The sequence below is a fragment of the Plectropomus leopardus genome, chromosome 3, assembly GCF_008729295.1.
Source record: "Plectropomus leopardus isolate mb chromosome 3, YSFRI_Pleo_2.0, whole genome shotgun sequence".
NCBI lineage: Eukaryota > Metazoa > Chordata > Actinopteri > Perciformes > Serranidae > Plectropomus > Plectropomus leopardus.
This window is the reverse complement of record NC_056465.1, coordinates 10,007,161-10,034,187: the sequence shown is the minus strand read 5'-3', so window position 1 is coordinate 10,034,187 and position 27,027 is coordinate 10,007,161. Positions and strand designations below refer to the sequence as shown.

The 27,027-nt window shown below is 37.8% G+C and overlaps 2 protein-coding genes across 2 annotated transcripts; both read right to left on the bottom strand.

Annotated features, from left to right (window-relative positions):
* Positions 1-389: 389 nt before the first annotated feature.
* LOC121964040 (ceruloplasmin) lies at positions 390-15,154 on the bottom strand. The gene is made up of 24 exons (XM_042514272.1): positions 14,906-15,154; positions 12,378-12,622; positions 12,066-12,281; positions 10,981-11,154; positions 10,807-10,898; positions 10,083-10,245; positions 9,829-9,967; positions 9,543-9,682; positions 8,074-8,214; positions 7,923-7,967; positions 7,627-7,841; positions 7,242-7,404; positions 6,929-7,141; positions 5,425-5,629; positions 5,024-5,163; positions 4,744-4,872; positions 4,305-4,411; positions 4,173-4,228; positions 3,623-3,694; positions 2,485-2,576; positions 2,233-2,372; positions 2,088-2,144; positions 678-783; positions 390-570 (listed from the first exon to the last, which is right to left on the bottom strand). Exons 1-24 carry the CDS (start codon positions 15,064-15,066, stop codon positions 545-547), a joined length of 3,237 nt encoding a protein of 1,078 aa, XP_042370206.1. The 5' UTR covers positions 15,067-15,154; the 3' UTR covers positions 390-544.
* A 3,341-nt stretch (positions 15,155-18,495) lies between these two features.
* On the bottom strand, positions 18,496-26,544 carry tm4sf18 (transmembrane 4 L six family member 18). The gene is made up of 4 exons (XM_042483869.1): positions 25,883-26,544; positions 21,632-21,700; positions 20,843-20,985; positions 18,496-18,749 (listed from the first exon to the last, which is right to left on the bottom strand). The coding sequence occupies exons 1-4, from the start codon at positions 26,060-26,062 to the stop codon at positions 18,551-18,553; spliced, it is 591 nt and encodes a 196-aa protein (XP_042339803.1). The 5' UTR covers positions 26,063-26,544; the 3' UTR covers positions 18,496-18,550.
* Positions 26,545-27,027: the final 483 nt, after the last annotated feature.

The following is a 27,027-nucleotide window of genomic DNA, read 5'->3' as shown; positions in this document are numbered from 1 at the left end:
ACTGCAAACATATACTCCGAACATCAAGAACATCTTTCTAAGATCATTATGTATTGAGTATCTCCAAACTCCACAACCTGTGATAAACTCTTATAAGGACCCAGCCACGTGTTATTTCAGGGCTTAATAACATGATCAGGATAACCCTGCCTAACTGTAATGAGTCAGAAACTGTTCTGCAAATATATGCCCCCCCTACATTTACACTGCTGCAAAAACAACGTTCAAACGACACATTTGTTTCCAAAATGCAATGACAATGTACTGTCAGGCTGCAGTGTCCCCTGCTGCTCAACTGCTGTCATTACAGGTCATCAGTCTTCACTGTCATTGGAAAAATATCAAGTCAGTCAGACAATTAAAAAATGCACATTTTAATTTAAAAAGACTCATGGGTAATGATGTTTTATTCTGAGCTGTAAATGTCTCAGTTGCTGTTCATATTAAGCAGATTTTACAAAGAGCATTTTGTGAATTGGGTACTGAAATTAAATATGAGCTTGTCTCTGCTGTCTTCTCTCTGGATCCATTTTCCTTTAACTGCTCAGCCAAAGATTCCCTTCTTCTTCGCTGTTGGAGAGGAGCACACATGTTATTCATCACACAGCATTCTCATTATCCAGCGTTACTATTCCTCTCAGTCTGAATTTGTCTTCCTGCTCAGTTTGTTTCCTTACGTTTCTCAGTGACAGTATACAACGCTTCCATGCCACCTTTAATGTGGTCAGTGACGTGACAGTGGAGCAGCCAGGTGCCAGGGTACTGAGGACGCATCTTCACTGTCTGAAAGAGAAAGAAGGGGACACAAACGTGATTCACTGGTCACAAGTCACATCTCTATTAATGGTTGGCAGAACTGTCAAACCAAGAGACACTTTTTACTGCAACCTAATGATGCAATTTGTTATTGCAATATTTTAACTGGAGCATTTAAAAGTTTTCTTTTTAATTTACTGTTACTGTTAAAGATGGTACTAGAAGGAAGGGAAAATACAAATATTCAAGCTTGATTTAATGTGTTAGTCACTAGTGCAGCATCTCATACTACTAACAATACATGTCAGTTTACTCAGCTGCCACCTGATTATTTTCTTTCTTAAAAGTGACTTTAAAAAATATTAAGTTTATATGTTTAGCTGTTTTAATTTTCTACATTCAGTTTGTGTCTTTTTTTTGTTTTTTTTTTTGGTTTTTTTTTTTTTTTTTTGCACCGTTTACAGATTTATTCCGACCTTTTCTAATATCTTTAAGAAAATTAGTTTGCTATGATGAGGATTTTCCAACAGATGATAAATAACTTTTTTTCTGTGGCTATACTGATCCCAAAAAATTACACTAATAACTCAGTATTAATTGACTTTGATGTGCGACATACAGCAGTACATTTAAAGAAATACTTGTGCGTGTGTTATATATATATATATATATATATATATATATGTATATGTATATATGTATATGTATATGTATATGTATATATATGTATATATGTATATATGTGTATATATATGTGTGTATATATATATATATATATATATATATATATATATATATATATATATATATATATATATATATATATAAATTAACCCTATGGTATGTTGAATTTGTGTAGAAAAGTCTATTTATCTCACATGCCCTAGTAGCAAATGGATAATCCAAAAACTGAGAATATATCCGATGAATTGAAGTAAATGGGGACCTTTTTTAACAATAGTAAAACTATATCAAAACATCTGTTTAAAACCTCACATAACTCAAGTCTTATTTATAAAATGTCATTCTCTGTACTATCCAATCACAAGCATTTTTGGTAAAAATCACACGAAATAAAAGACTTCCGCAACAACAGTCTCACTCACAGACAAATAGAGCACCTGGGGAAGCATGTGTGTTTAAACTCTGCTCAATGAAATGCACAGACTGAGTTGAAACACACACATTTGCCCAGGTGCACTACTTGCATGCAGAAGTGTTTTCTTCACAAATTCAATGTAAGTGAGTAATTGTTGCACAAATTATAATTTGGTTTAATGTTGCAAAAGACAAATCAACTGAAGCCACACTGGGATGTGTTGACTTTTTACCTGGAAGGTGGCTGGAAACAGCTCGTACACATCAGTACGATGAGCACCTCCACCCAGCTGGAGACAAAAAAGAGTTGTTATTTGTGTATTTTTAAAAGGTGTGTTTGTGTAAGAGTGTATTGCATGTTTTATATGCTTCATATACCTTATATTCCACACTGTGTCCATGCCAGTGTGCAGTGTGTATGTCCACATCATTGCCCATTCCCATCAGGTACCAGTACACCTTATCACCCACCATCATGTTCAATCCAACCAGATTTGCATACATATAACCATTAATGGCTGCATACACAGAAGAGAACACAAACACAACTATTGTTAGATGTCTGGGGGAGGCAACAAAAATATCATCCAATCTGTCAAAATGATGCAGGTTATTTTGTGTGTATCTCACAGTGCATCTTGTTGCTCTCTATAAAGGTTTCATCATCCTTTAGGTTTGGGCGAGGGGCCCTGATGTTAGTCTTGATATTTTCATCCAGATACCTAAATAAAAACAACCATTTTAAAAAGCAAAATATTACAAAATGTTAAATGTACAACAGTGTTAGTTCCTAGCATTGCTGCAGAAAGACATCAACACCAGATACAATACTGGAAAAGTATTCAGCAGTGGTGGAATGTAACTAAGTACATTTACTCACGAACTGCACTTTAGTATGAATTTGAGGTACTTGTAATTTACTTGAGTCTGTTCTTTTCATTCTACTTTGTACTTTTACTCCGCTACAACTCAGCAGGAAATTTTCTACTTTTTACTTCACTACATTTATATGACAGCTTTAGTTACTTTAACAAATACAATTTTTTGCAGAAAAACATACGAGGAGTTTATAAAATATGATGTTATGTTATATAGTAAATTATCAAAGAGTTTATACAAGTACATTCGCAACAAATTAGTTGTTAGTCTATAATTTTGACTTTTTGAGTATTTTCTTTTTTTTTAATAATGTTTAGTTTTGGGTGTGATTGTATTCTAATAATTTTGAGGTTTTTTGGATGTATGTTTTTTAAAAGATTTTTCTGCATTGGGTACTCTTACTTTTAACATTTTCCTGATTGTACCTCCTTACTTTCAGTGCAGAACTTTTACTTGCTACAGAGTATTTTCACAGGGTGGTATTAATACTTATACTTAAGTAAAGGATCTGAAGTCTTTCCCCAACTGGTTTTCAGACAGTGATGTTTCTACAGTGTGTGTGTTTCAGGTAGCCAGACCAGATCAATAATAGCGAGGACTAATCCCTCATGGAATAAAGACAAGAGGCAGGACCCTGTCAAATTAGCTGTAGGTGTACACTTCAGCGTTAACCTTTTCCACTGGCACAATCTCTATTCATGAAATACTCTCAATGGAAAACGTTAACAGTGATGTGGGTGGTTTGTCCTGACTGTGTGAAACTGTTTCTAGAAAGACAGGTTATGGCTAAATATTATGACGTAAAAATAATAATAATCTATTTTTGTATTTAAACATATAAACTGCTGAATGTCTGGTAATGGTTAGCTGAGGGTCAGACTCTACTTACCAGCTTTCATTCTCATCAAAAACCAAGAAAAGCAGTGCAAACTCTTCTACTTCCTTCTTCATACCAAGACTCCTGGAAACAACACAGGTTATAAAATAAAATAGCTCACAAGTATACTGGTATGTGATACTGCACAAAAGAAATCATTGTGTCTTGTCAGAACTGGAAATCATGCAAGCTGGATTATTGAATGGGCCTCTAGAGGTCGACCAGAGCTGCTGTTTGAAGAGACAAAAAATGACCACAAAAAGAAGCAAAAGAGATACAAGGAGACACAAACAGTGACAAAGAGAAGTGCAATGACCACATAAGATGTGAAAACAAAGTGATGCAAAATAACCAAAGGGAGTCAGAAAAAGCTACAAAAAGATGCACAATGGTCACAAAAAAGAAGAAAAAAAAACGACCACAAAAAGACTCAAAATTTCCTTCATTGAGAGGGATGGGGGAGCTTTTTATACGTCTGCTCCCAAGGGTCCCATTGTCTTACAATCCATCCATGTTTATATATTTCATTAAATTATTAATTTACAGGTGCAGAAACCCTCACCTCGCCCAGCTACGGCGGCAGATCACCAAAGGACCAATCAGACCACTGTACAGGTCCTGTAAGGCAGGGAGACAACACAAATGTGAATATCTGTGTGTGTGCGTGCGTGTGTGTGAATGCGTGTTAGCGTACCTTGGCAACATTGGTAGTGGAGTAGTATGCTGACACAGAGCACTCCTCCTGCTCTGTGGTTGGTCCTGTATTTTTTGTAACGTACCAGTAATAGTTGTGAGTCTCACCTGGGAAAGACATTATAGGTTTATCTGTAAAATCCTAGTATGTCCTAAAAGCCGAGAAATGTCCTAAAATCTTGGAAATGTGTTCAAATCCTGGAAACTTGCTAAAATCCTGGAAATGTCATAAATCCTGGAAACATGCTAAAATCCTGGAAAAGTCCTAAAATCCTAGAAACATGTATTGGTTTGCTTTGAATGGCCTCTGGCCCCTTGGCAAAAGTGGCCCCCAAGCAAATCAAGTTGAGTATCTCTGTCTTTATCAAATTATCAATCAAAACCAAAGCATTTGGGTTTTATCTATTTCCTCTGTGTCTTTATTGTCTGCCTCTCTGTACCTGGTTGTGTGTTATGAACATCTGGGGTGTCTGTCTTGACTCCATGGGCGTGGATAGAATAAGGTCTGGACGCCATGTTTTTGAAAACCACCTTCACCTTGTCTCCCACATCAGCATGAATCATTGGACCTGGGCAAAGGAAAGGTATTCTAATGATTCACCAATCGGTCTGGAGCTAAACTAAAAGTTATACATAAATTCAGAATAGTTTTACAAATTCTATGTGTGGCTCCAATTTTGCCATCACAATCTGTTCATTTCTGATGCCCTGAGAGCCTACCCATAATGCCGAGGTGGTGCATGTCAGCTGTTCTTTCCACCTGCTTGGTGAATTTGTCATTGGTGAACTGGCGGTAGACTACCTTCTTGTAACGGGAGCCTATGAAGCCACCCTGCTGGTCCAGGAAGACAGGAGCAGGACTGCAGAGGAAAAGTGGCAGATATGAAGATTTGATGCACTGTTGCTTTTAGTTTTTTATGAGATTTGTGGACAGTGAGAAAAAGGGTATTGCCACATCAATGTATACTTCAAACGTCATGAATGTAAACATAGGTAGTGCATGGTTTCCACTGTCATCAATGTTTGAAAGCCAGTTTTTGTGCCTCTTTGCTGCTGATATTCTGTACCAACACTTTGTAAATGACTGTTTTCATGCTGTGCTTGTGCAGGTTGTACTGTACTTTTGTTGACCACGGAACATCTCAGCCTCCCAGGTGCGATTCGGAGAGTAGTCCCAGTCCACTTCCATGGCAGCGATGTAGTAGGTTTTTGAATGGAGCATAACCTCACTCTGACGCTGGAGAAGGCTGCACTTCTGCACTGTGTAGTTGGCTCTCATCCCGCTACGATACTGGTTCACTGTCGCCGAGACTACTTCAAACTCACCTGAAACACACACAAACATCATATGTACTAAAGCGGCTATGCAATGCACATGCCACGCATTTAAGGAATTTCATCCACAAAGTGATCATTTGTATTGATTACGCACTCTGCTACTCTGAAATCTTAAAGAAATATTTTTGTCACATGCCTCCACAATGAATAAAGAATGCAAAAATGGAGAAAATTCTCATGCTCTTGAACAACTCATCAAGAGTTTGCTTCTGCCTCCCCAGCAGCAGTAGAGATGTGCATAACATGGAGCGAGCAGCGATGATCATGCATGACCTTAGCTTGTAAACAGGGCTCCCACACATTTTCATGAGCAAAATTTCAAAATTTTTCCATGACTTTTCAAGAACCATTAATGGCAATCGTTTTGTTCTTGTCCCTCTTGCGTTTTTCAAACATATCATATTCAAACTTCATTTAAATATAATTTTAAGCAACTGACATACATAAAGAGAGAGAGGGAATAAAAACAAAATGTCACACTTATTAGAGTTTTGTTGACAGCTACAGAAAATACATTTTCTGTTTTGTAACATTACATGGAGGGTGATTCATGAAAGATTACTGTAACAATTTGATTACAAACAACAAACTTTCCATGACTTTCCCCAAAACTCTTAATGATTGTTACTAATTCCATGACTTTTCCAGGCCTAGAAAACATGATTGTGAAATTCCATGGCTTTTACAGGTTTTCCATGACCATGGGAACCCAGTGTATGTAATAAATGTTTTATTATTAAACACATATATAATAACATACATAAAATACTTTTTTAAAACTGAAAAAAACCTAATTTAAATCAGACTTGGGCTCAAAACAGCTGCCATTGTTTGGGCTTGGGATGGACAGAAACTGAGGGTTTATGCAGAGTCGGGCCTGTTTTTTTGGGCTTGATCTGAGTCTCATTTATCAAGTCATATGCTCATTACTTCCTAAATACACGCATTTAAACGCACGGACAAGCACATGATTAAACTGCACAAATTATGTGAGAGTTGGTAAACTAATATTTTGAATCAGTGTTAATGTTACAAAACGTGGACTGCTATAACTTCAATTTATCAAGAGTTTTCTTTTGGGGGGAATATTAACCTTAGACACACAAGTTGGATATGTTTGGGTCACACACACATACATTTTATATCCCTAGTCTGTTTGAAGTGTGTAATTGACCTCCTTGAAGAAATAACCTTTTTTAGGCTGTGAATGTCTCTGAAGGTTCACACAAGAATACTGTGGAGGTAGTGTGTGTGTCTTGTGCGTATCTGTGTGTGAGAGATGCATACCCATGCTGTCTGGCTCCATTGTGACTGTGCGTGAGATGTGAGGGAAGACACTGATGGTGTCTCGTCTGTTCTGGCGATAGAGGAAACGGTTTCCCTGAAAGTAAAGGCTGATGATGTCTGTCTCTGAACCCAGTCCTGACACGTGCCATGACACTTTGTCCCCCTTACACATGGTCAAGCCTGGGAGGTTCCTATATACGAAACCATTGATGGCTAAAAGAGAGACACATAGAAATAAGAATTTAATCAACCTTTTTCTGCTTAGCATGACCAATTGACATCTTTAGTAAGTGATCTAAACTGCCATACACACCATGCATTTTGTTGCTTTCCATAAAGCCCTCATCCTCTTTGTTAAAAGGGGTGGTACGAGGGGTACTAGGAGGGGTGAGGGTCTTGATGTTGTCATCCAGATACCAGCTCAGGTTTTCATCAAACACCGTGGCCATGAGGTGGAACTCTTTGTTGTAGTTTTTCTACATGAGAAGGACAAAGACAAAAGAAGAGCAAAGGTGTCAAATTGCGGTTTTATCACAGTAGACATTCATTGAATCTGTCCTCCATCCTTCTTGCAACAAATAACATAAGTACCAGATTTAGGACCACAAACTTCTAAAATACCCAACAAATGAGACGTGAAAAAACCAGATTCAATGACATTTGATCCGAGCAAACATAAGTTGACGCCCTCTTCTCACCTGTACTCCTTTCTTCAGAGATTTAGGTCGACAGATGAGGAGCGGTCCAACCAGTCCAGAGTGGGTGTCTTTCACAGGGTCCACTCCAGAGTAATACAGATAGGTCAGACAGTCAGCCTCCCCTTGAACTGGACCAGCACCCTCTGGGACCGTCCACTCATAGGTGTGCATGGTCCCAGGTCTGACCAGAGCAGCCGGGGGAGGGGTCACCACTCCTGAAAACAGCAATTAAAATAAAGTTTTATGAACAAGACTTTTATTTATGCGTGTTAGCTGAGACTAGTAGTACGACTCACTTGGTTGCTTCTTTATCTCCCTCAGTTTCTTTGCTGTGTAGGACTCTGAGAAGAAAAATTGTAGAGGAGAAAAGATGGAGACATAAAAAAAAGGACAAGGACGTTTTTTGTGCAGAATCTGATAACAGCGTGTGTACGTGCGTGTATTAACCTTCCAGTTCATTGTGATAGAGCGTCCCGTCCTGCTCCACACTGTACTGAACTCCATGCGGTTGAATACTGTAAGGGCGGCTGGCTTTGTTTTTAAACACCACTCTGATGGTGTCCTTCTCTTCAGCTCGCAGCACAGGACCTAGAGACACAAACAGATATAGAGTTGTTAAAAAATTTAGGGCAATTAGATCACTGGCTCCCAACCTGAGGGTTCCAACCTCCACCAAAGTGACCCCTAGTCGAGACTGATTTTAAGAGGTTTGGGAAACTTTTCTCAAAAACCATAGTAGCCCTATGTCTTGACATTTCAGTGAATAAAACTAAATATATTTATTTTGAAAGTTTCAATTATTATTCAAGACATAAATGTGAAAAAAATATCACAAGATAATGGCACCTCAACACAAGCTCTACTCACAGAGCCTTACTTTGAGCTTTAAAAGCCTTGTCCTGCTTTAGAAAAGTTGGCAGTTAAACAGATAATAGAACAATGGCCAAGCATCTAAGAGGAGAGAGCCCTGAATTTGTCAAAAAAGGAGCCTATTATGTATGTAAGGTTGTTAAAAATTAGAAAAATATAAAATACAGACAGTAAATGGCAAAAAAGGTTTATAGAAATATCAGGAAAACTCATCTCTGATGCAATATTCACAGGAAATAATAAAATGAATCCATTGCTCATTCTACACAGGTTGCATTCACCATTTGGATTAAATATACTGTTCACCAATGTGTTCTGTACCATTATGAATATGAAATATCCATTAAAATGTGCCACTTAGTCATAGGTCATCAGTTTACTCAATGATAGAAAAGGAGTCCCTTGAAAAAAAGGCTGGGTATGATCACATTAGATTACATTTTGTCAAGATCATCATATTTACAAGATCTTATCCACATTTGAGTTGAACCCCTGTCCTGTATGCAGTAGTCTCTTAGCCCAAGCTAAAACTGTCCAAAGACTATCATAACTGATGCATTAAACAATGATGATGCTAGGTAGGTCCGAATATAACATTATTCTCTTATCAAAATAGCCACAAAATGTAGTCAGACTGACGACAGCAAGAATTGTGTTCGACATTCTGGCTTCTCAAATATGAGAATTTGCTGCTTCTCTCTGATTTCTGTCATTGTGACACAGATATCTTCAGGTTTGGGACAGTTGGCTGGATTTAACAAGTAATTTGAAGATGACTAGGCTTGTCATGTGCATCTCTCATCATTTACTGACATTTACTAGGCTAAACAATACATTTTTAAAACATCTGCACATTAATCAATGACAAAAATAATCAGTCATAGTCATAACAATAATAGTCAGTCATTTTTGCCCGAGAAGGGGAGCAAGACAAACTAACCCACTTGCTAACCTATTACATAAGATGCCATTAATCAATAACATTTTTCATTTATTTACAAGAACATTTGGCTGAACCAATGTGATTTTATGACAGCCTTGATTACCCAGAATTCCAAGGTGTTGCTCCTCTGAGCTGCGTAGCATCTTTGTCAAGAAGGTGTTGTCGGTGTACTCCACATAGCGAACCTTCTTATAGCGGCTTCCAATGCGACTTTGACTTTTGGTTACAAATATGTCTGCTTCACTACACACACACACACACACACACACACACACACAAGAACACATTATTAATAGGTCTTGTACAGAAAGATCAAGATCAGCCAGTGTGTGTGTGTGTGTGTGTGTGTGTGTGTGTGTGTGTCTGTGTGTGTGTGTACAGTAACCAACCCATCAGTGGGTGCTGTTGGAGCGTAGTCCCACACTTCCTCTTCAGCAGCAATGAAATACTGTCTGAGCTCACCGTGTGGTCGGGGCTTATGTACGTTGGGGAAACACTTCTTGATCTCAAATATAGCCTGCATTCCAGCTGCACAAAACCACAAAACAAAGACTTAAAAATACTAAACAAATGAAACAATTATCCAGTTGGGTAACAAGACATCTTGCAAGAATTCATTGAAGAATGGAGCAAGAGAGCTCACCCATTAAATGGTCATTGACGGTGCATGTCAGCAGCCAGTGTCCAGGGTTGTCAGCGGTCATTTCAGCTGTAGTGCTGGAGGCGGGGAAGAGACTCACGGTGTCTGTGTGGTGGTTCTGAGTGGTTACGATCTGGCCGTGGAAATGAACTGAATGCATGTCCACCTGTTGGCGAGAAATGACATTTGAGCTGCAAATCAGGTGCTGGTGAAAGAAACTGCAGCAGACTTTGCATCGACCAACATACTGATTTCATATGTATATGAAAAACCAATATTTTATTTATTTATTTATTTTGAAAAAATGAACATGTACAAGTCCACAATACGTTTAAGTATTTATTTTGCACAATAAGTATTGCATACATTGAAAATCTTATTATTTCATGTCTTCATCTGCTCATGGATCATCAGGATAAGAGTATGCATAATATGATGTTAATTACACTACAGAAGACACTTAGTCATTCAAATAAGATGGGGAAAAAGGTAGATATATTGGTATTGGTTATCAGCCAAATAAGTTGTTATATATCAAGATATATTTCTTAACTCATATTCTTAAACACTGCAGGAAAATATGGTACACTATCATTTAGGTGATGTTGTTGTTCTGGAAAATTAGATTTTATTTTTTTTTTTTAAAAAGTGAAACAGAAAAGGTGGACATTACAAGAAGAAATGCCCCTGTGGTGTCAGATATTTTGATTAGTAATACAATATTTACCTCATTGCCTAAGCCAATCATATGCCAATGGATCTTGTTGCCTTGGCACATGCTCAGTCCGGGCAGATTACCGTACAGAAAACCGTTTATACCTGCAATCCACATTCAGAGTTAAAAGTGTTTGTATGTCTATATATGGATATGTCAATGAGGATGTGGATACTCGGCCCTCACCGTGCATTTTGTTGCTCTCAATGAAATCTTCGTTTTCCTTCAGGCCTGGGGCAGGATGTGAAATGTACGTCCTGATGTTGTCGTCAAGATACCAGCTGAAGTTCTCATCAGACACCATAAACAGCAGAGCGTACAGGTAATCTCCAGATCTGTCTCCATGTAAATCCAGAGTTCCTACAAAGGAGAGACAAGAGCATTTTAGTACAGGAAAATGCAAAGTCCTGAAAACTTATTTTCTCAATTAAATTACTATTAATGATTGGATTGTACATGAACAGATATCATCTGTCAATGTTGAAACAGTTTGGGGTATTTCATATAACAGATATCTGATTTTTTTTTTCCCTTTACGCTCTTCCCGTTGGTTTGAAGTGGGTATGGCTCAAATAGATAGATTTCTTTAAAACACTTATCAGGATTTAGCAACAACAGAATCACGACCAGTTGGGTTGTTTGGTCACAGTCAATCACATAAGTTCAAATCACACCACACATTCCTGATAAAACAGCTTACTGAGGTTTTGAGTTTTATGTTGGTCTTTAAATAACAAATGTGCTCTAAACTATGCTAGACAGTTCAGAAGTATTGCAGTCTAGCAGTGATGTTGTAGATTGAAGTCAACAAAAATGTCTCCTGTATGCTAAGCATGTAGGAAAACTCTGTAGCTAAAGGGAAAATGCAAACGGCCCTCCTTATAACCAGTGTTTGCTTTGTTCATGTTGGGCTGTAGAACAACATGGCAGACTCCGAGGAAGTGGGCCTGCTCAGTATGTAGATATAAAGGGCCCATTCTAAGGTAATGGAAATACAATGATTCTTACTTTCAGGTGATTATACACTGATGAAAATGTACTAATTATGTCATATTCCATTTCTGCTTATATATCCCCCTAAGTCTTACACACTGGACCGTTAATATTAGTGTTCCAAAGTACAATAGCCTTCTATGAAATCTAATGGAGTAGAAATATAGAGTAGCAGAAAATATATCAAAGTATTAGTACCTAAATTGTACCTAAGTACAGTATTTGAGTGAATGTAGTTCCACTATTGGATACTACTAGGTTAAATAAGGTTTCTGTACCTCTCTTACAGACAATAAGGGGTCCAATCAGTCCTGAGTTGATGTCCCTTGGTGGGGACACATGGGAGTGGTAGAATCTGGTCAGGCAATTGCTGTCTTCTTTTGTTGGGCTGTGGCTCTCTGGAAGCGTCCACTGATATGTCACTGTCGAACCAGGGGCCACAGAGTCATCACGCTTCATATCTACACCAGAAGTACCATCTGGGTATAGGGCTCCTGAAGAGACACATACAAACACACAAAACCATATATCTATCATTTAAGTAAATCTGCCCATAGACTGATTTGTGCATCAGTTCATAAGTGCCCCACCCTCGTCGCTCTTGCTGTAGTTCAGTCCATGTGGGTGGATGCTGTAATGTCTGGTTGCCGAGTTCCTCAGCTGGATTACCACTGTGTCTCCCTCTTCAGCCATCAACAGGGGTCCCAGGTAACCCTGCCAGTCAGCCTTCATCACTTCTGTCCTGAAGCTGCCGTCGGTGTACTGCTTATACACAGCTTTCTTGTAGGTGGAGCCGATACGCTGGGGGCCTTTCTGTAAAAAGACTGAGGCTTCTCTACAAAAAAAAAAAACAGAATTAGGATTATTATTACAATTACAGTTCTAAACAGTTATCATGATCTGCATGTTTAAAAGTATATTTAGTTACATGCTGATTGGGTCTTTTCACATCGAATATTTGTGATTGTGGGAAAAACACAGGTGTTACTAATAACATTTATGATGACTCTTATATTCAAGTGTCTTATCCCCACAACCTATCTTGTTCCCACTTTTTATTTAGTTGTGAATGGATTTGACGTTTTGAACAAATGGTCTTCCGAGATTATTTAGATAGATGTTTTCATTTCTTAATTGATAATTTTGTTGTATGTAAGCATGATTTTGTTTTTGTGAAAAACTTCATAAGGTGTTCTATTTTGTTTGTCCAGTGTGTGTGTGTGTGTGTGTGTGCGCGCGCGCGCTTACAGTGAACCTCACCATCATTACACACTCACCAACAGGGGCCTAAAGAGCCAAGGGGGGACATATCTTTAAGTCCCCTTTCAGTCATGCTCCATATCATACTAAAATCATGTCTTAAACCTTCTCCTGATTTTTTTTTTTTTTGTAATTTTAGCCAAGAGGGTACCTTAAGGTGTGTGAGTGTTAACTTCTGTACTCAGCACTGCTCCTGCTGGCTGAGGCAGATATTTTAACAACTCATTCACATACATTGTGTTCAGCACCACTATGGGGTGAATGGCATGCAGCCCCCAGCAGTCTTTCAGACAGCAGATGGGCTGTTAAACAGGCTTAAGTAATATTATGTGGATGACATGAAAATCGCAGAAAGTAGTGTATTAATTATGACACAATTGGCATTATAGGGTTAATGAAGAAACCGATCTCCTGAAACGTATTTTGTAGAATATTTTTGTAATAAATTCTAATTGCTCAACTTAAGTGGATATCTTAAGTCCCACACTGTATTAAAATAAAGAATTACCCAAAAGCAGGGAAAAAAATAGTATTTTTGAATCTGAAACAAAAAAGAAGAAAAACACAAACAAAGCAGAATGCTGTAGAAGTATACATAATGGTCAGCATAACATTATTTCTTTTCAGTTTTAATTCATTAAACTGATGTAACATCAGACTTGTCTAGACCTTTAAAATTGTTCACTCTCAAAATACTTACCTGACCAGTTTTCGCAAGCATTGGATGCCAATCAAGTATTCAGTACACTTGTGTGCACAGTCTCCACTTATAAAAATGTAATTGGTAATGTGGATACGAAGTGATGTTCACACTCCAACAAGTAAAGCATAAATAAACTTAATGTGTTTCTGCATTTATCCAATCAAATCACTTAACTTGAGTATAGTTCTAGGGCATGCTGACCAAACTGATTTATGTTTAAATGTACAAAAAATGAATTAGATTGAAAAATATATAACAGATTAAATTGTATAGCCTAAATGCAACAGGCCTTTTGAACAGTTTGCAGATTAAGTAGACTATACTGCATAACTGTCAAAAAGAAACAATGCCATTAAAAGCTGATATTTTTTAACTATAAAGTTCTAGTCCGGTTTATTGGTGAAGACTAAAAAGCAATTGTTAATACATGGAACTTACATATTGCATGAATACATGAAATTGAGGGGTATGCTGTTGAGCAGCGTGGGGCAAAAAAAAGAAAAATATCCATGGATTTTTATTGAGAGCATGAAATGGAGGCCAGCACCTTTGTCGTGTAAATAGCAAGTGTAGGTCTTAAAATGATTATTATTTTGAGGCGGCAGAAAGTGAAAGTGAAATGGACCAGTATTTTCATGCTATTTAAACAGCATGTTATACAGATAGTATATTATTTCAGAACCTTGCAGTTCAGTTCTGTCAAGTAAATAACTACAGTTTTTTAGCCATGCTAATTAAATGTCCCATGATATTTGCAGCAGTGACACTATTGCTCTTATTGCATTACTCTCAGCAGAAAACCACTTGCTTTTTCAAAATTTTGAATTTGCCAAGTAATAGCAGTGCAGCAGGTTCAGGCACACCTAGCTTTTAAGAAATGATACTCTGATTGGTTGACTTCTTGTTACATCCAAAACACAACAATGATCAATGAAGGGACCAAATTACCCTTTGCTCCTTGCACCTTTGTGCCCAAATTATACAGCATCTAACTTGCTAAAGTAGTAAGATATTCCCCAAATGCACTTGTGTGAGGCACTTTAGGCCAAGCACTTTAGGGGGTCTTGTTGCTGCATTTTGGATGAGCTCGAGGGTGGTTAGGGCTGTTTGACTGACTCCAACCTAGTGAAGACAGTGTACTGTGCGTGTACTTACTCATCCTCCTGCAGTGTGCGGTTCTGAATAATGTTCATCCCACTTGGAGCATAGTTCCAATTCACCTCCTCTATCCTGATGAAGTAGGTTCTCGTCGTCCCAGACACACATGCTGCTGCACAACACAGCAGCAACACTCCCCTAAACCCCAACCAAAGCATTTTGAAGATGAGTCTTAATTTCAGTTAAGTGATCCAGCAGATGAGAATGATGAAGACAACTGACTGCTGTTAGCCAGTCTGTCTGAGAGACTTTAGACCCTCTGTTTGTCTTTATACTCCGTCATCTGACTGCTGGGAACAGCCAGGGCCGGGGGGTCACTGACAGACAGGGTTCAACCTATCAGAGAGGTAAAAGAGGGAGTCTGGTCAAAAGGTCAGACTTGCTTAGAACAGAAAATTCTTTTTCTATGTAATGTCCACATTTTATTGTCCAAACATGAAGAACTCAGATTTACATAAGATTTCGTGCTTTTATTTCCTTTAGGTCAGAATACGGAAAACCTTTAATCATGTTTAGACAATGAAGAAAACCCCCTGACTTTTGATCCTGTCAATACTGCTGTCTACTATTTACTGCAAAAGGTTGAAAATATACTGTCTTTTAATTACTTTAACCACTAAGTTTCCATTACTTCTGTCTCCCTCTGAAGTAAAATTGCCATTGGTTTAAATAAGCAATGTGTAGAATTTAGTAGCATCTAGTCATGAGGATTGCAGATGGCAACCAACTGAAACTTCTCCAATGTAACAAACATGAAAACAAACAGACCTGGTAATTAAAACCGGTAGAAACTCAAAAATCAGTTTAATGTTAAAAATCAGTGTTTCTCTAATGCTGTTTGGCACATTGCAGATGAACTTCTAGACCAGCAGCTGCTAATGTGCGCTCATCTTTTTCTCTGATAACTTAAGATTTAGACATTTAGAAAGTTTTGATTTTGAGGTGAATTACACGCAGATGTCTCCTTCTCTCCAAAATAAACAGAACTGGTGATTTAAACCAGTAAAACACTGAATAAAGAAGTTTCACTCTACAATACCGTGTTCCTCTGATGCTGTTTGGTGAGTCACAGATGGGTCGCTAGCCCAGCAACCTGACAATGTGTGCCCACTTTTTTCTCTAATAACTTAAGATCCAGAAATTCAGGATGTTTTTACTGGGAACTGCACTGACCACGGATGTCTCCTCTTCTTGAAAACAAACCAATCTGGTGATTTACACAGGTAAAAATTGTTATTTTCATGTGATTATACACTTAGGAAAACATACTCATTATACTACATTCCATTTCTACCAATATACTGTATCTCCCTAAATCCCACACACTCGACCGTTAAGGTACATAAAGCAGTTTGTTTTATATTGTGCCCTGAAGAGAAAAGAAAATATTTTCTCCACAGCTATCTTGTGATAGTAACTTGTAATATTTAGATTTATTTGCTGAAAAACTTGTAGTGGGACTTGAATCTCAGGGTCTGAGGCCACATTTACTCAGCCTGGCTCCTGATATGGATCAATAACAGGCAAGTGTGGAAACTCCAGGACTTTAGTCCAGGAATCAGTTACAACATACCAAGCAAACGGCATGCCAACACACACACACACACACACACACACACACACACACACACACACACACACAAACATGTTGACCTATCACACGTAAGCTGATTTTTCATTGGTGTCAAAGACCCTCCTCCTCTATAGAGTGAGTGAGGCCAAAAGTAATCAAGATGAAAACATTTCTTTTACAGTAACAGTTTGGCAGAGGTGCAGTGGGGGAGTCAAGCATGCAGAAACACAGACACACACATTGAGAATGGGCAGATTATAAATTGGAGCCTGTGTTTGTGGATAAAGAGGACAAAGATCAGCTTCAGTTTAATGACTCACTGGATACTTGAAATGGAAATTGTCTTTTTTTTATTCAAGGCAGCACAAACAAACACATTATAAAAAATATGTCACTAAAATATATATAAAATGTCCATTAACACTGATCTGGCATCTGAAAGACATAAAGAAAACAATTTACAACAAAATGCTCTGAAAATGAAAACAAATGTACAAACACACACAAAAATCTGCACATAATCCTTCAGTGATCCAACACAGTGTATAAAGTTTAAATGTTGGAACCACAAGATTCAACCTGGACAGAAAGGACACTTCCTGGTACATCAAGATAATCATGTCAGCCAAGATGCTGATGAACAACTAAATAATTGGAAATGTATATCACTTGTTGCAAGGCAACAACACAACATGTGGCTGCCATCATAAGTATGTAAGTCTAATGACATTGATTTGAGTTGTATCATCAATTTATGCAATAAAAACTGTACTGTACAGTACTTGTTGACTTTGGGAGCAACCTTGACTTTACGGGTATAGATTTCATAGAGTAGGAAGTAAGTGTACAGATGTCATACATTTTCTTCTTTACAAACTAAATAAGGCACATGAAAGTTTCACACAGTTACTTAGTTCAGTGAAACCAACTATCCCTTATACCTAAAATTATCATTACATCAGTGATACTCTACTTTGTCTTTATTATTTGTGCACACGTCCTTTCACCAGGTACAAAGTAAATTGCATCTTTTTTTTTAGGTTCTATGGAGTACTCATCCTCAGAACAACTCATCATCATTCTCATTATCAATGACTGCATACTGATTTTTATGTAAGAATATTATAGCCAAACACAAGGTGAAAAAAAAGGGAAGTTTTGTTGTTGTTTTTTTTTTATTTTACCCATTCTCAAAAGTTCAGCTTCTGTCTGGAAAGGTAAAGTTTATTCTCAAATTTTTTAATTTTTCTTGAAAGGAAAAAAAAATCTCCATCCTCTGATTAGTTTTCCTTATGCCTGGCCCTAATAGTGAACAATTTTATTCTCAACATTTCAAATTTACTGTTAACATTTCGACTTAATTTTTAACATTCTCGTAATGCAAAAAGAAGAAACAAAAATAACAAAAAGTGCCTGCTCTGATTTGTTTTTTGTTACGCCTGGCATTAAAACTTTGAATTCAACTTTATTCTCAACACTCTCAGCAATTCAACATTATTCTCATATTAACGGATGGAAAAAAAGTTCCTCCTCTGATTTGCTATTCTCTATGCCCTTGTATTAAAACTAAAAGTTTGGCTTTATCTCGACATTGCGACTTAATTTTTGACATTTCTACTTTATTCTTGTAACAAAAAATAATAAAACAAAAAACCTTCCACCTATGATTTGTTTTTCCTCTTGGCCTGGCACTAATACTAAAAGTTTTACTTTTTTTTTCATAAAGTAATTTAAAAAAATAAAAATGAAAACTTTTTCTTTTGATTTAATTTTTCTTACACTTGGCACTAACACTCTTCTGTAGATTTTCACCATAGTGATTACACTGACTTGGCTGTCAGGTGTCTGTGATACTGCATGAGTAAGTGTGTGTAAGTAAGCCTGAGTTGAACTCAAACACAAACACATGGCGCTGGGTAATGAGGCTGTGTGTGCAGACATCTGCATATGCATGTTTACAGTGAGTCTGCATACATGTTTAGTTTGTGTTGTTTTTTGTTGTTTTTTTTTTACATGTGCACATGTACTTGTGTCTCTGCAGGTGTGTCTACATACACACATGTGTTGGTCTAAGCATTAAGACTGTACTCCTGCTTGTAGCAACAGGGCCGGCAGACAGCATTGACTAAACCGTTTCCCAGCTGTAAGAGACAGATGATGAACTCCAGCACAGAGAGCCCCAGTAACACGCACAGCAGAGTCACGTTCCACTCGACGATGTGAACCGGCTGAAGGCACCATGACCATTTCTCTGGTTCTAAGAGGTACCTAAGAACGTAGAGAGAGAGAGAGAGAAAAATTAGTTACAGAGCGCAGACTCACCTTGCTTAGAGTGTTGCACTTCATTCTTAAAATGCAGAAAAAGTAAGGGGGGGTTGTCTCTCAGTACAAAATGAGAATTTAAAAGACATAAAATAGGTAAGCAGTATACATGATAAGGTGTCCTGGTACACAAAAATAACAAACAGTGGAAGAGTCCATTATTTTCTATATTAAGGCATCCTGTTGTGTCCTGTCGTGCTTCACCATGCTCATTTAAAATTACAAAAGGAAAAACTGTTTGTTTGTGATCCATTTTACCCACGATTAGTTCTCCTTCACTAATAAAATTTAAATTATAACACAGCCTGAATTAGTGTCCAAGTAGTGCTGCTATGGTCATGTGCAGTTAAATACACTTTGCAAACTCATTTAAAACAGTGATCAACCTACAGGACATTTGACATGTGTGTGTGAAAGTTCATTTTTTACCTTAGTAACAATAGTTTATTAAAAAAATATATACCCTAAGTCCATTATATTTGAGATGACCAATCATAGGTAATTTTAGATTTACGACAACTGCCAGTCAATGGGTGAATATTGAATAGAAAAATATTACATTTGATACTTTAGTCCTTTAGCTGGACTGAAATGGGCCATTTCATTGGCATTCAGTGAAAACACTTAGTTATTCATTTCCCCACCCATTTCTGCTTCCCGTATTGTTGTTGTTGTTTGTGTGTGCCAGCGTGTACGTGACCTCCCTCCCTGATCTCCATGGCTCCTGGCTCTGCTCATCACACTCACCTGTCTGCAATCAGCTCATGCAGTATTTCTACTCCGGCTCTCCACTCACGGCAAGATTATTGTCCAACCTTTTCTGATAGCTACACACTACTCAGAGCAGACTAAGTCTATTGTTTATAATTTTCTTCCTTGTGTTCCTTTTGTGGTTTTATTCACCACTCATCTGCCTGCCAGCTTCACTTGCTCCCCACACTAGCCTTTGTTGTCTGTTCACGCCAGCCTCATTTTAGGAAGCTCTATTCCTCCCCACAAATGCCTGGACTCCTTTCTCTCACCACCAATCCCATACCATCATACTTTGTGGGAATAAACCTCTTTTGTACTTTCACTGAGTCTGTATCCTACGTTTGGATCCTTCTCATGTTTGTACTAATGATGTTAGGAATTATTGGGTGCAGTTACATGAAATACTAAACACACACTGCTGCATAACTAGAAATCTACCTGTACAATATAAACTCTTTTTATTTTACAGCATCTGATTAGTTATTAATAACAGATTAGACCTGAAATTATTTACTTGTTGATCAATCAAGGAACTGAACTCTGATTATTGATTATTCATTTGCCATTTATCAAGCTACAATGCCCCAAATAATCCACTGGTTTCAGCCTCTCAAATGTGAGGATTTCCTCCTTTGTTCTTTTTGATATAACTGTAAATTAATGCTTGAAATTAACCTGGATTGACATCAGTTTTCTTGTGCTGTATTCAGATGCATTTTACTAACATTTAAATCTCTGAAATCTGAGAAAATTGGTTAAAATCCTTCCAAAAATGCAGGAAAAAACATAATGACCAACTCGGCGAGAAATGTTCTGTAAAATGTAAAAAGAAATAGTAAAAGCTGACAGGGAAATGATCTGAAAATTTTCTGTTGGGGATTGTTAGATAGCAAAAAAAAGGAAAACTGTCTGGAAAATATCTATAATTCGGTTAATATTATATTAAGAAAAGAGGGTCTTGGTTGTTGCTTTTTTGTTTTGTTTTGTTGGGGGTTTTTTGTTGCTTTTTTTCTTCTTCTTGTCACCTTTTTCATTAATTTCATGTTAATTTTTGGGCCATTTTTTGTTGGTTGCTTGTCACCCTCTTCCCAAGTTTTTAAGTGAAATCAAGCTAATATGTTTAAGTTTGAAAGGGTTAATCATTATGAGTTTTGAACTTTTGGTTGGTCAAAACAAGCAAATTGTGATGAAGATTTTTCACTATTTATTTACATTTTATAGTCTAAATCAAAATTCTTGAAATGAATAAACTGTGAATAAACTGAAAAAATAAAGTATCACCCTACCTGCCCCACTGGTCTGCAAAAGGGTAGGACCATCCATGCGAGGTGAAGCACTTGGGACCCTGTATTAAGGCGAACCCCGACATGACGAAACAGTAGCCAGACCCCACGAGGCCGACCACAGCTGCCAACACTGACCCGCACATCTGGGGAGCAACACAGACACACAAAGTTAGTTTAAGGGGGAATGTGCACGTATTTGGATGCCTTCGTGAATATGTCTGTGACTGCAGCTGCTACACACACACATGCATACACACACACACACACACACACACACACACACACACACACATAATTGCAGCTGTGCATGTGGCTTAAGGAGTGTGAGCAAAGCTTACTTTGTTGAGTGTTATCTAACAATGGGAGCCTTGTTGAATTGCTGGATTAGCATTAGCATTCCACCTCATAAGGACTCAATGTTGGCTGGCTTAATGACAACTGTACAGCATTATTCTCCACGTGGTGAGAAACAAACAGTAACAAGCAGTAAAATGGGCACACAAAAAAGGGGTGAAAGACCAGTGTGTGCAGCAAACAGAAATAAATGAACGTTAAATTAAGAATTGTTTATTCAAAGAGCAACTGTTTGGGAAAGTAAATACAAGGAATGTTACTTGATAAGACTTGTGCTAATACAGCATAAACACAGTATGAGATATGAGATTTCATCTTCCATAGCATTAGCTTAGCACTGATAACTTTACTCCTGGAGTTGAGTTTTTGGTGCAGACTTAGCATGGTGTATCTCCTGCAAATTGAATATTGCTGATAGTTTGGTGAATGTCTTACCATTAAGCTTGCATTCCAGCAGCAGCTACATTTCCCTAGAGTGATGAAGACCACAGCTGGAACCAGCATCTGGGAACACATAGTCGAATGTCTGAACAGCAGCATTTTTTGTTTTCATTTTTAGTTCTGATAACACATTGAAACATTTGAGAAAAGAAAATTGTACAGAACAGACTGTTGGTCCTGTCAGTCGCTATCTTTGATAGCAGAATTGCTCATATAGATATTACTCAAACAATCTACCACACAGGATGTAAACAAGTGATGCTAGTCACAAGGGGTGTAAGAAAATATCAATACACTTGAGTAATGCAAAATACAGTTTTGTTACATTGTATTAATTTTAAATGCAAAGACTTGTGGCAGTGGTTCATTTTGTGTTGTGTTTAAACAAGCCACTGCAGAGACTTCTGTTCCGATTGCATAAGACACTTTTTTAACTCAGATTTTATGGTGGTGTGTTCTTTATACTGTTACAGTTTTCTTAAAATTAAATAGGAAAAAAACACTCGCACTACATCCCTTTGCTCACAGTATCTCATAATATATATTGTCATACAATGAATGTAAACTCTGTATTATGATATGTATCATATCATCAGATTCTTGTCAATACACAAACCTATAGCAAGGTGAGGCTGTGATGCCCAGTGGGGTCTAACTGTTGTTTTGATTGCCCCTCATTGTCTGAAAAATGCAAATTGGAACCATTTCTTCAAAAAATACACTCTCTCTGCAGTGAGAAAACCCAATCCCCATGGTTGCATTGTATATATCTATAAGCCACAAATACACTCCATTTGTAAACAATGCTGTGGTAAATTTGTGGTTAGGTTTAGGCACAAAAACCACTTGATGATGGTTAGTGAAAAAAATCACGTTTTGGCTTAAAACACCCATGATTAGTGGCATAAAGCTGCTGGAAAACACATGTAAAAAACCTGGGATCAGTGTTTCAAACGGCACTGGGAAACCAAAACTGAGTTCAGGGAGTGTGTATTTTTGGAGAAAAAGTTTCTTTAGGAGATAATGGACTGACAAAAAATTGGCTTTTGGTTCAAAGGGACATTTTTTGGTTTAATGAGGCTTCAGAATTTTGGAAACAATGTAAAGGGCACTGCTCATTACACACTAGAATCAAATGCTTGAGATATTTTTACAATTGGTCTGGTTTAACTTCATTTTGTAAGATTTGGCTAAACTTTCAGCATTCCATAAAGTCTTTTGTCGGCTTCTGCTCTGCTTTAGGTCTAGCTGTGCTTTGAGCAGAATAATTACACAGTATGTAGAATGTCAAATAAAGCGGTGGAACATCAATATAGTGCTCTGCAGTATACAGTAAAAGGGGAGTTGTACTGCTAAAGAACTGCAGTAGAAAGAGAGATATATGGCAACACCATATCGGTTTGTTTGTTTCAGAGTTCTACTGTTTTACTGTCACTCCCTTTTTCCTATCCTCCTCTTTCCTGTGCTGTTGTCTTGCTCCCAGCAGTCAAGGACTTTACATCACATCCTAACAGAGGGAGGGAAGTTCCCAAGGTTGCACAGAAACATACACACGCTCAAAGATCACAGGCATCGTTACATACACATCCTGGATGTCCCCCCAAAGCACTATCTTTGAGCAGAGGCAGAGAGAGGGAGAGGCTGACAATACAGAGGGAAGTGCACAGAGAGAAAGGAAGAGAAAGAGAAGGAAAAGAGGAGGGAGAGGAAGTGAGGGAGCCAAACATAGATTTCTCTCTGGGGGGTTCAGTTTGCTCTTTGACACTTCAGTGTTCTGTCATTTCCACAAAGAAAGGAAAAGCTCACAGAGAAAAAAAAAAAATAAGGACAGCACAGCAAAAGTAATCTCAGACAAAGGAGAAAAAGTAAATAAATGAAGATAAAGTCATGAATGAAAATCTCTCTCTCTTCTAAGAACGTACAAACTACCACAGACACAAATTTACTCCTAAAATAGTGAATAAGGCCTTTATTTACGTCAGCTGCAGATCCAGGCCCTTCACTGAGATAGGCGCTTACTAAATGCTTTTATTTCTAAATCTCCTTGATTTAATACAAACTTCCTCCATAGCTCACATTAAGAACCCCCCAGCAGTGCAAGCAGCATAATCTCTTCACTTTTATGGTGAAACATCCGCAGGAAGTAGCATTTTAAGGTTCAGACTCTCATAATTTAACTGGACTTAATAACTTCCCTTATCATTGTTCTGCATCCTCTTCCGGTTTTAAAATGCTTGGTCTTCCATTTTGGTGCCAATTTGTCACCTTTATAAATAAGGTTATATAATATTCAATTGCACCTTTAAGTCTGACTGTTTTCCAGTAGCAGTCTGTAGAAATTAGTGCTCAAAGGACCCCTTTTTCTGCATGAGGAAGTAAAAAATGAGCAGCTTTTTTAAATGGTCACAAACATTTTATTAGACCCACTGTTTTAGTGGAGATGAGCACATGCTTGGTCATGTTCATGTATCATTTAGATTTCTGTGCATCATTTTGTGTTATTATGTAGAATACAGTATCTATTTTAACTAAATGTTACAGAGTGGTCTAAGTCACATTTTTATTCTCTCCTGCACAAACCTCGAACTACAAAATAAGTAAATATTTTACAGAATGAGGCTTTGTGTACATCACAAGTGCTCTCTTGGTCAACAAGTTTAATCTTGTTTGGTAAAATACAATCTCTCCTCTGTTGCTCCTTAAAACCAAACTAAAAGAACGGCTCCTTTCTGCTCAGACGGAGCATAAAGCCATCAGATCAGCAGCATGTAGCAGACGGATTAACTGTGAATTCACACAACACTCCATTGTTCCTAATGAGCAACTGCAAACACAGTAAAGAGGAAACAGTTGACATTTGATAACATTTTGGTCTAATAATCCTGTTTTCATGACTCAAAAGCAAACTTGCAAGCCATAGAACTAAACAAATCAAGAAATCATAACGGATGAGACAAGCACAGTGTGTCGTTTGAATCCGCATTAGCCGTATATAATTAACATAAAGTGAGAAAATGAGGCTTTAGTCTACGTAATAGCACGCACTGTATGTACACATACAAGCAACTGTCTCCGCTGAATAAGGGAGGAGGGGAAGTGACACGAGTTTCCAGTTAATGCAGTTTGATCATGGTGCTGTTCAAAAGAGCTCTAAGTTTTAGCATCACATGGCTGAAATGCGGTGAAAGAATCACATCCATCTTGGTATAAATGAGAAAAACAGCGGTCATAACATGGTTTGAAGGAATGTTACTTATGAAAAGTGAATCTCATTACTTTTAGTTTCAGTTAATTTCAATCTCCGGGGCAACTAGCAGTAATGAGTTCCACCATGCGGTCGTACTACTGACCTCAGTTAAACCTCCACCACTTTGTCTCCTCAAGCAAAAAGATGCAATCTAATTATGTATTTGAAAAGATGCTGCTACGCTTATTCAATCTTAAACAGTTTAACTTCCCTTCAGTCATTATGGAGAACAATAATCAAAGTCAAAGGTTTTATCCTTTATAAAAAGACAAATTAAATACAGCATGGCATGATGAAATAGTTTTTGGCCTGATTAAACATCTAATAAGCCTTACCCTCTGGAGTTTCACAGCTTTCAGTAACGGCTTATTCTCATATTTGTTATTATTTTAAACATTTCTATAGGCCAAAACCTGCCACAAACATAGGGTCTAAACTATGAGTTAATGTAATATTTAAATCTTTGCTAGCACACAAGCTGACACTGCTGAAACTGCAGTCTGATTCATATTTGAGCAACAGAAAATGGATTGAAGGACCTGGAATTCAGGTTTCAAATGATAAATCAGGGATTTGCCCACAAAATTGATTGAAGAAAAATCGATTATTGATTGACAAAAAGACTATATATATAATTTTTTTTTTTTCTTTAAAGATAAGATGGCGAAAATTAACTTAATGTAAAGCATATCTATAAAAGTAACTTTGTTCTGGATGAAGTTATAGGAAAGTTAAGCCTTGACACTGAAGTTCAGCTTTTGAATTAATGAGACCTCAGTGTGTTAATTTCTTTCCATAAAAACTGCCATGACCAGCACCTGATGTTAAGTTCACCAGACCACAAAAAATGACCTCCAGAAATCTGATGAACTGACTAAAGCCGAAAAAACTGGAATCAGAATTTTTTGACCTTACCAAAAGCTACAACATAACCCTGAAAATATAACAAATTAAAGTTTCAAAATCTAATTAAAACATAAGTGAAGTTTTTTACTCACCAGCACTCCCCCGCCTCCTAGTCCACCAAAATACCAGATGTAGCTGGCCAGGCGGCCCTGCTGGATGTAGGTGATTTCTCCCATGGGAAACAGCAGCAGCAGGTTGGCCAGGATACAGCAGAGGGCCAGAGGCAGCAGGGCCAGACCCAGGGACCTGGCGAAACCCACCGAACAACACATTGCTAACCCAAAGACACACTCACAAATGCAGGGAGGAGAGGAGAGAAGTGGAATGGGCCGAGGAGAGTGACAGAAAGAGAGAAAGAGGGGAGGGAAGGGTCGGAGCAGCTGGGGAGCCAGGAAACAAAAACAAGTGATGAGAGCCTGTGTGTGTGTTTGTGTGTGTTGGGTTGAGTTGAGAAACAGACTCCTTCCTTACAGAGGGAGGTCTGCCATGACACAAAAAGCATCAGGAAACACACTCACAGGAAGGGGGCTGACCAATGGCTGCACAGAGCTCAGCCAGAAATATGAAAAATCCCACAAGAGTGTGTACTCGTGCGTGTGTGTGTGTGTGTGTGTGTGTGTGTGTGTGTGTGTGTGTGTGTGTCTGTGTGTGTGTTTCACACAGCCTCTTAGTCAGCCGGGCCTCACAAAGAACTCTGAGCTATTAATTTCCTCAGAATGACTGACTCACTAAAACAGTGAGTTGGTTTTTTTTTTTTAGCCCCCCCCCCCCCCCCCGCTCCACCCTTCCTTCCTGTATATGTACTATATATATTTATGTCAATGTTACACCACAATACTTTCGTTATCAATTATTGATCGTTTTGTCAAAAAATTCTTTTCAAATAGAATTACTGCCTCACAGTTGTATGCCATCACACACCAGTCATGTTGAAGTCTGAAGACTTCCATAATTTCATAAAAAGATATTCAGTGTATTTTAGGTGAAATGTGGATGCTTCACACACATCTTCAACTCGGCATCAGACAAATATCAGCACATTTTCAAAATTAGTGTCAGATAGTGTCCTTTTCTGTTGTGATCAGATGTCTCCTCTTCTGTTCCTGAGATATGATGTTGAATAATGGCCAGAAAAGTGTTTTTGGCAGAATATTGTCATGTCACATTGAAGTAGACTGTTGACCTTTTAAATATAAAATGTCATCACTTCATAATTTTTTTCTATTAGACATTGGTG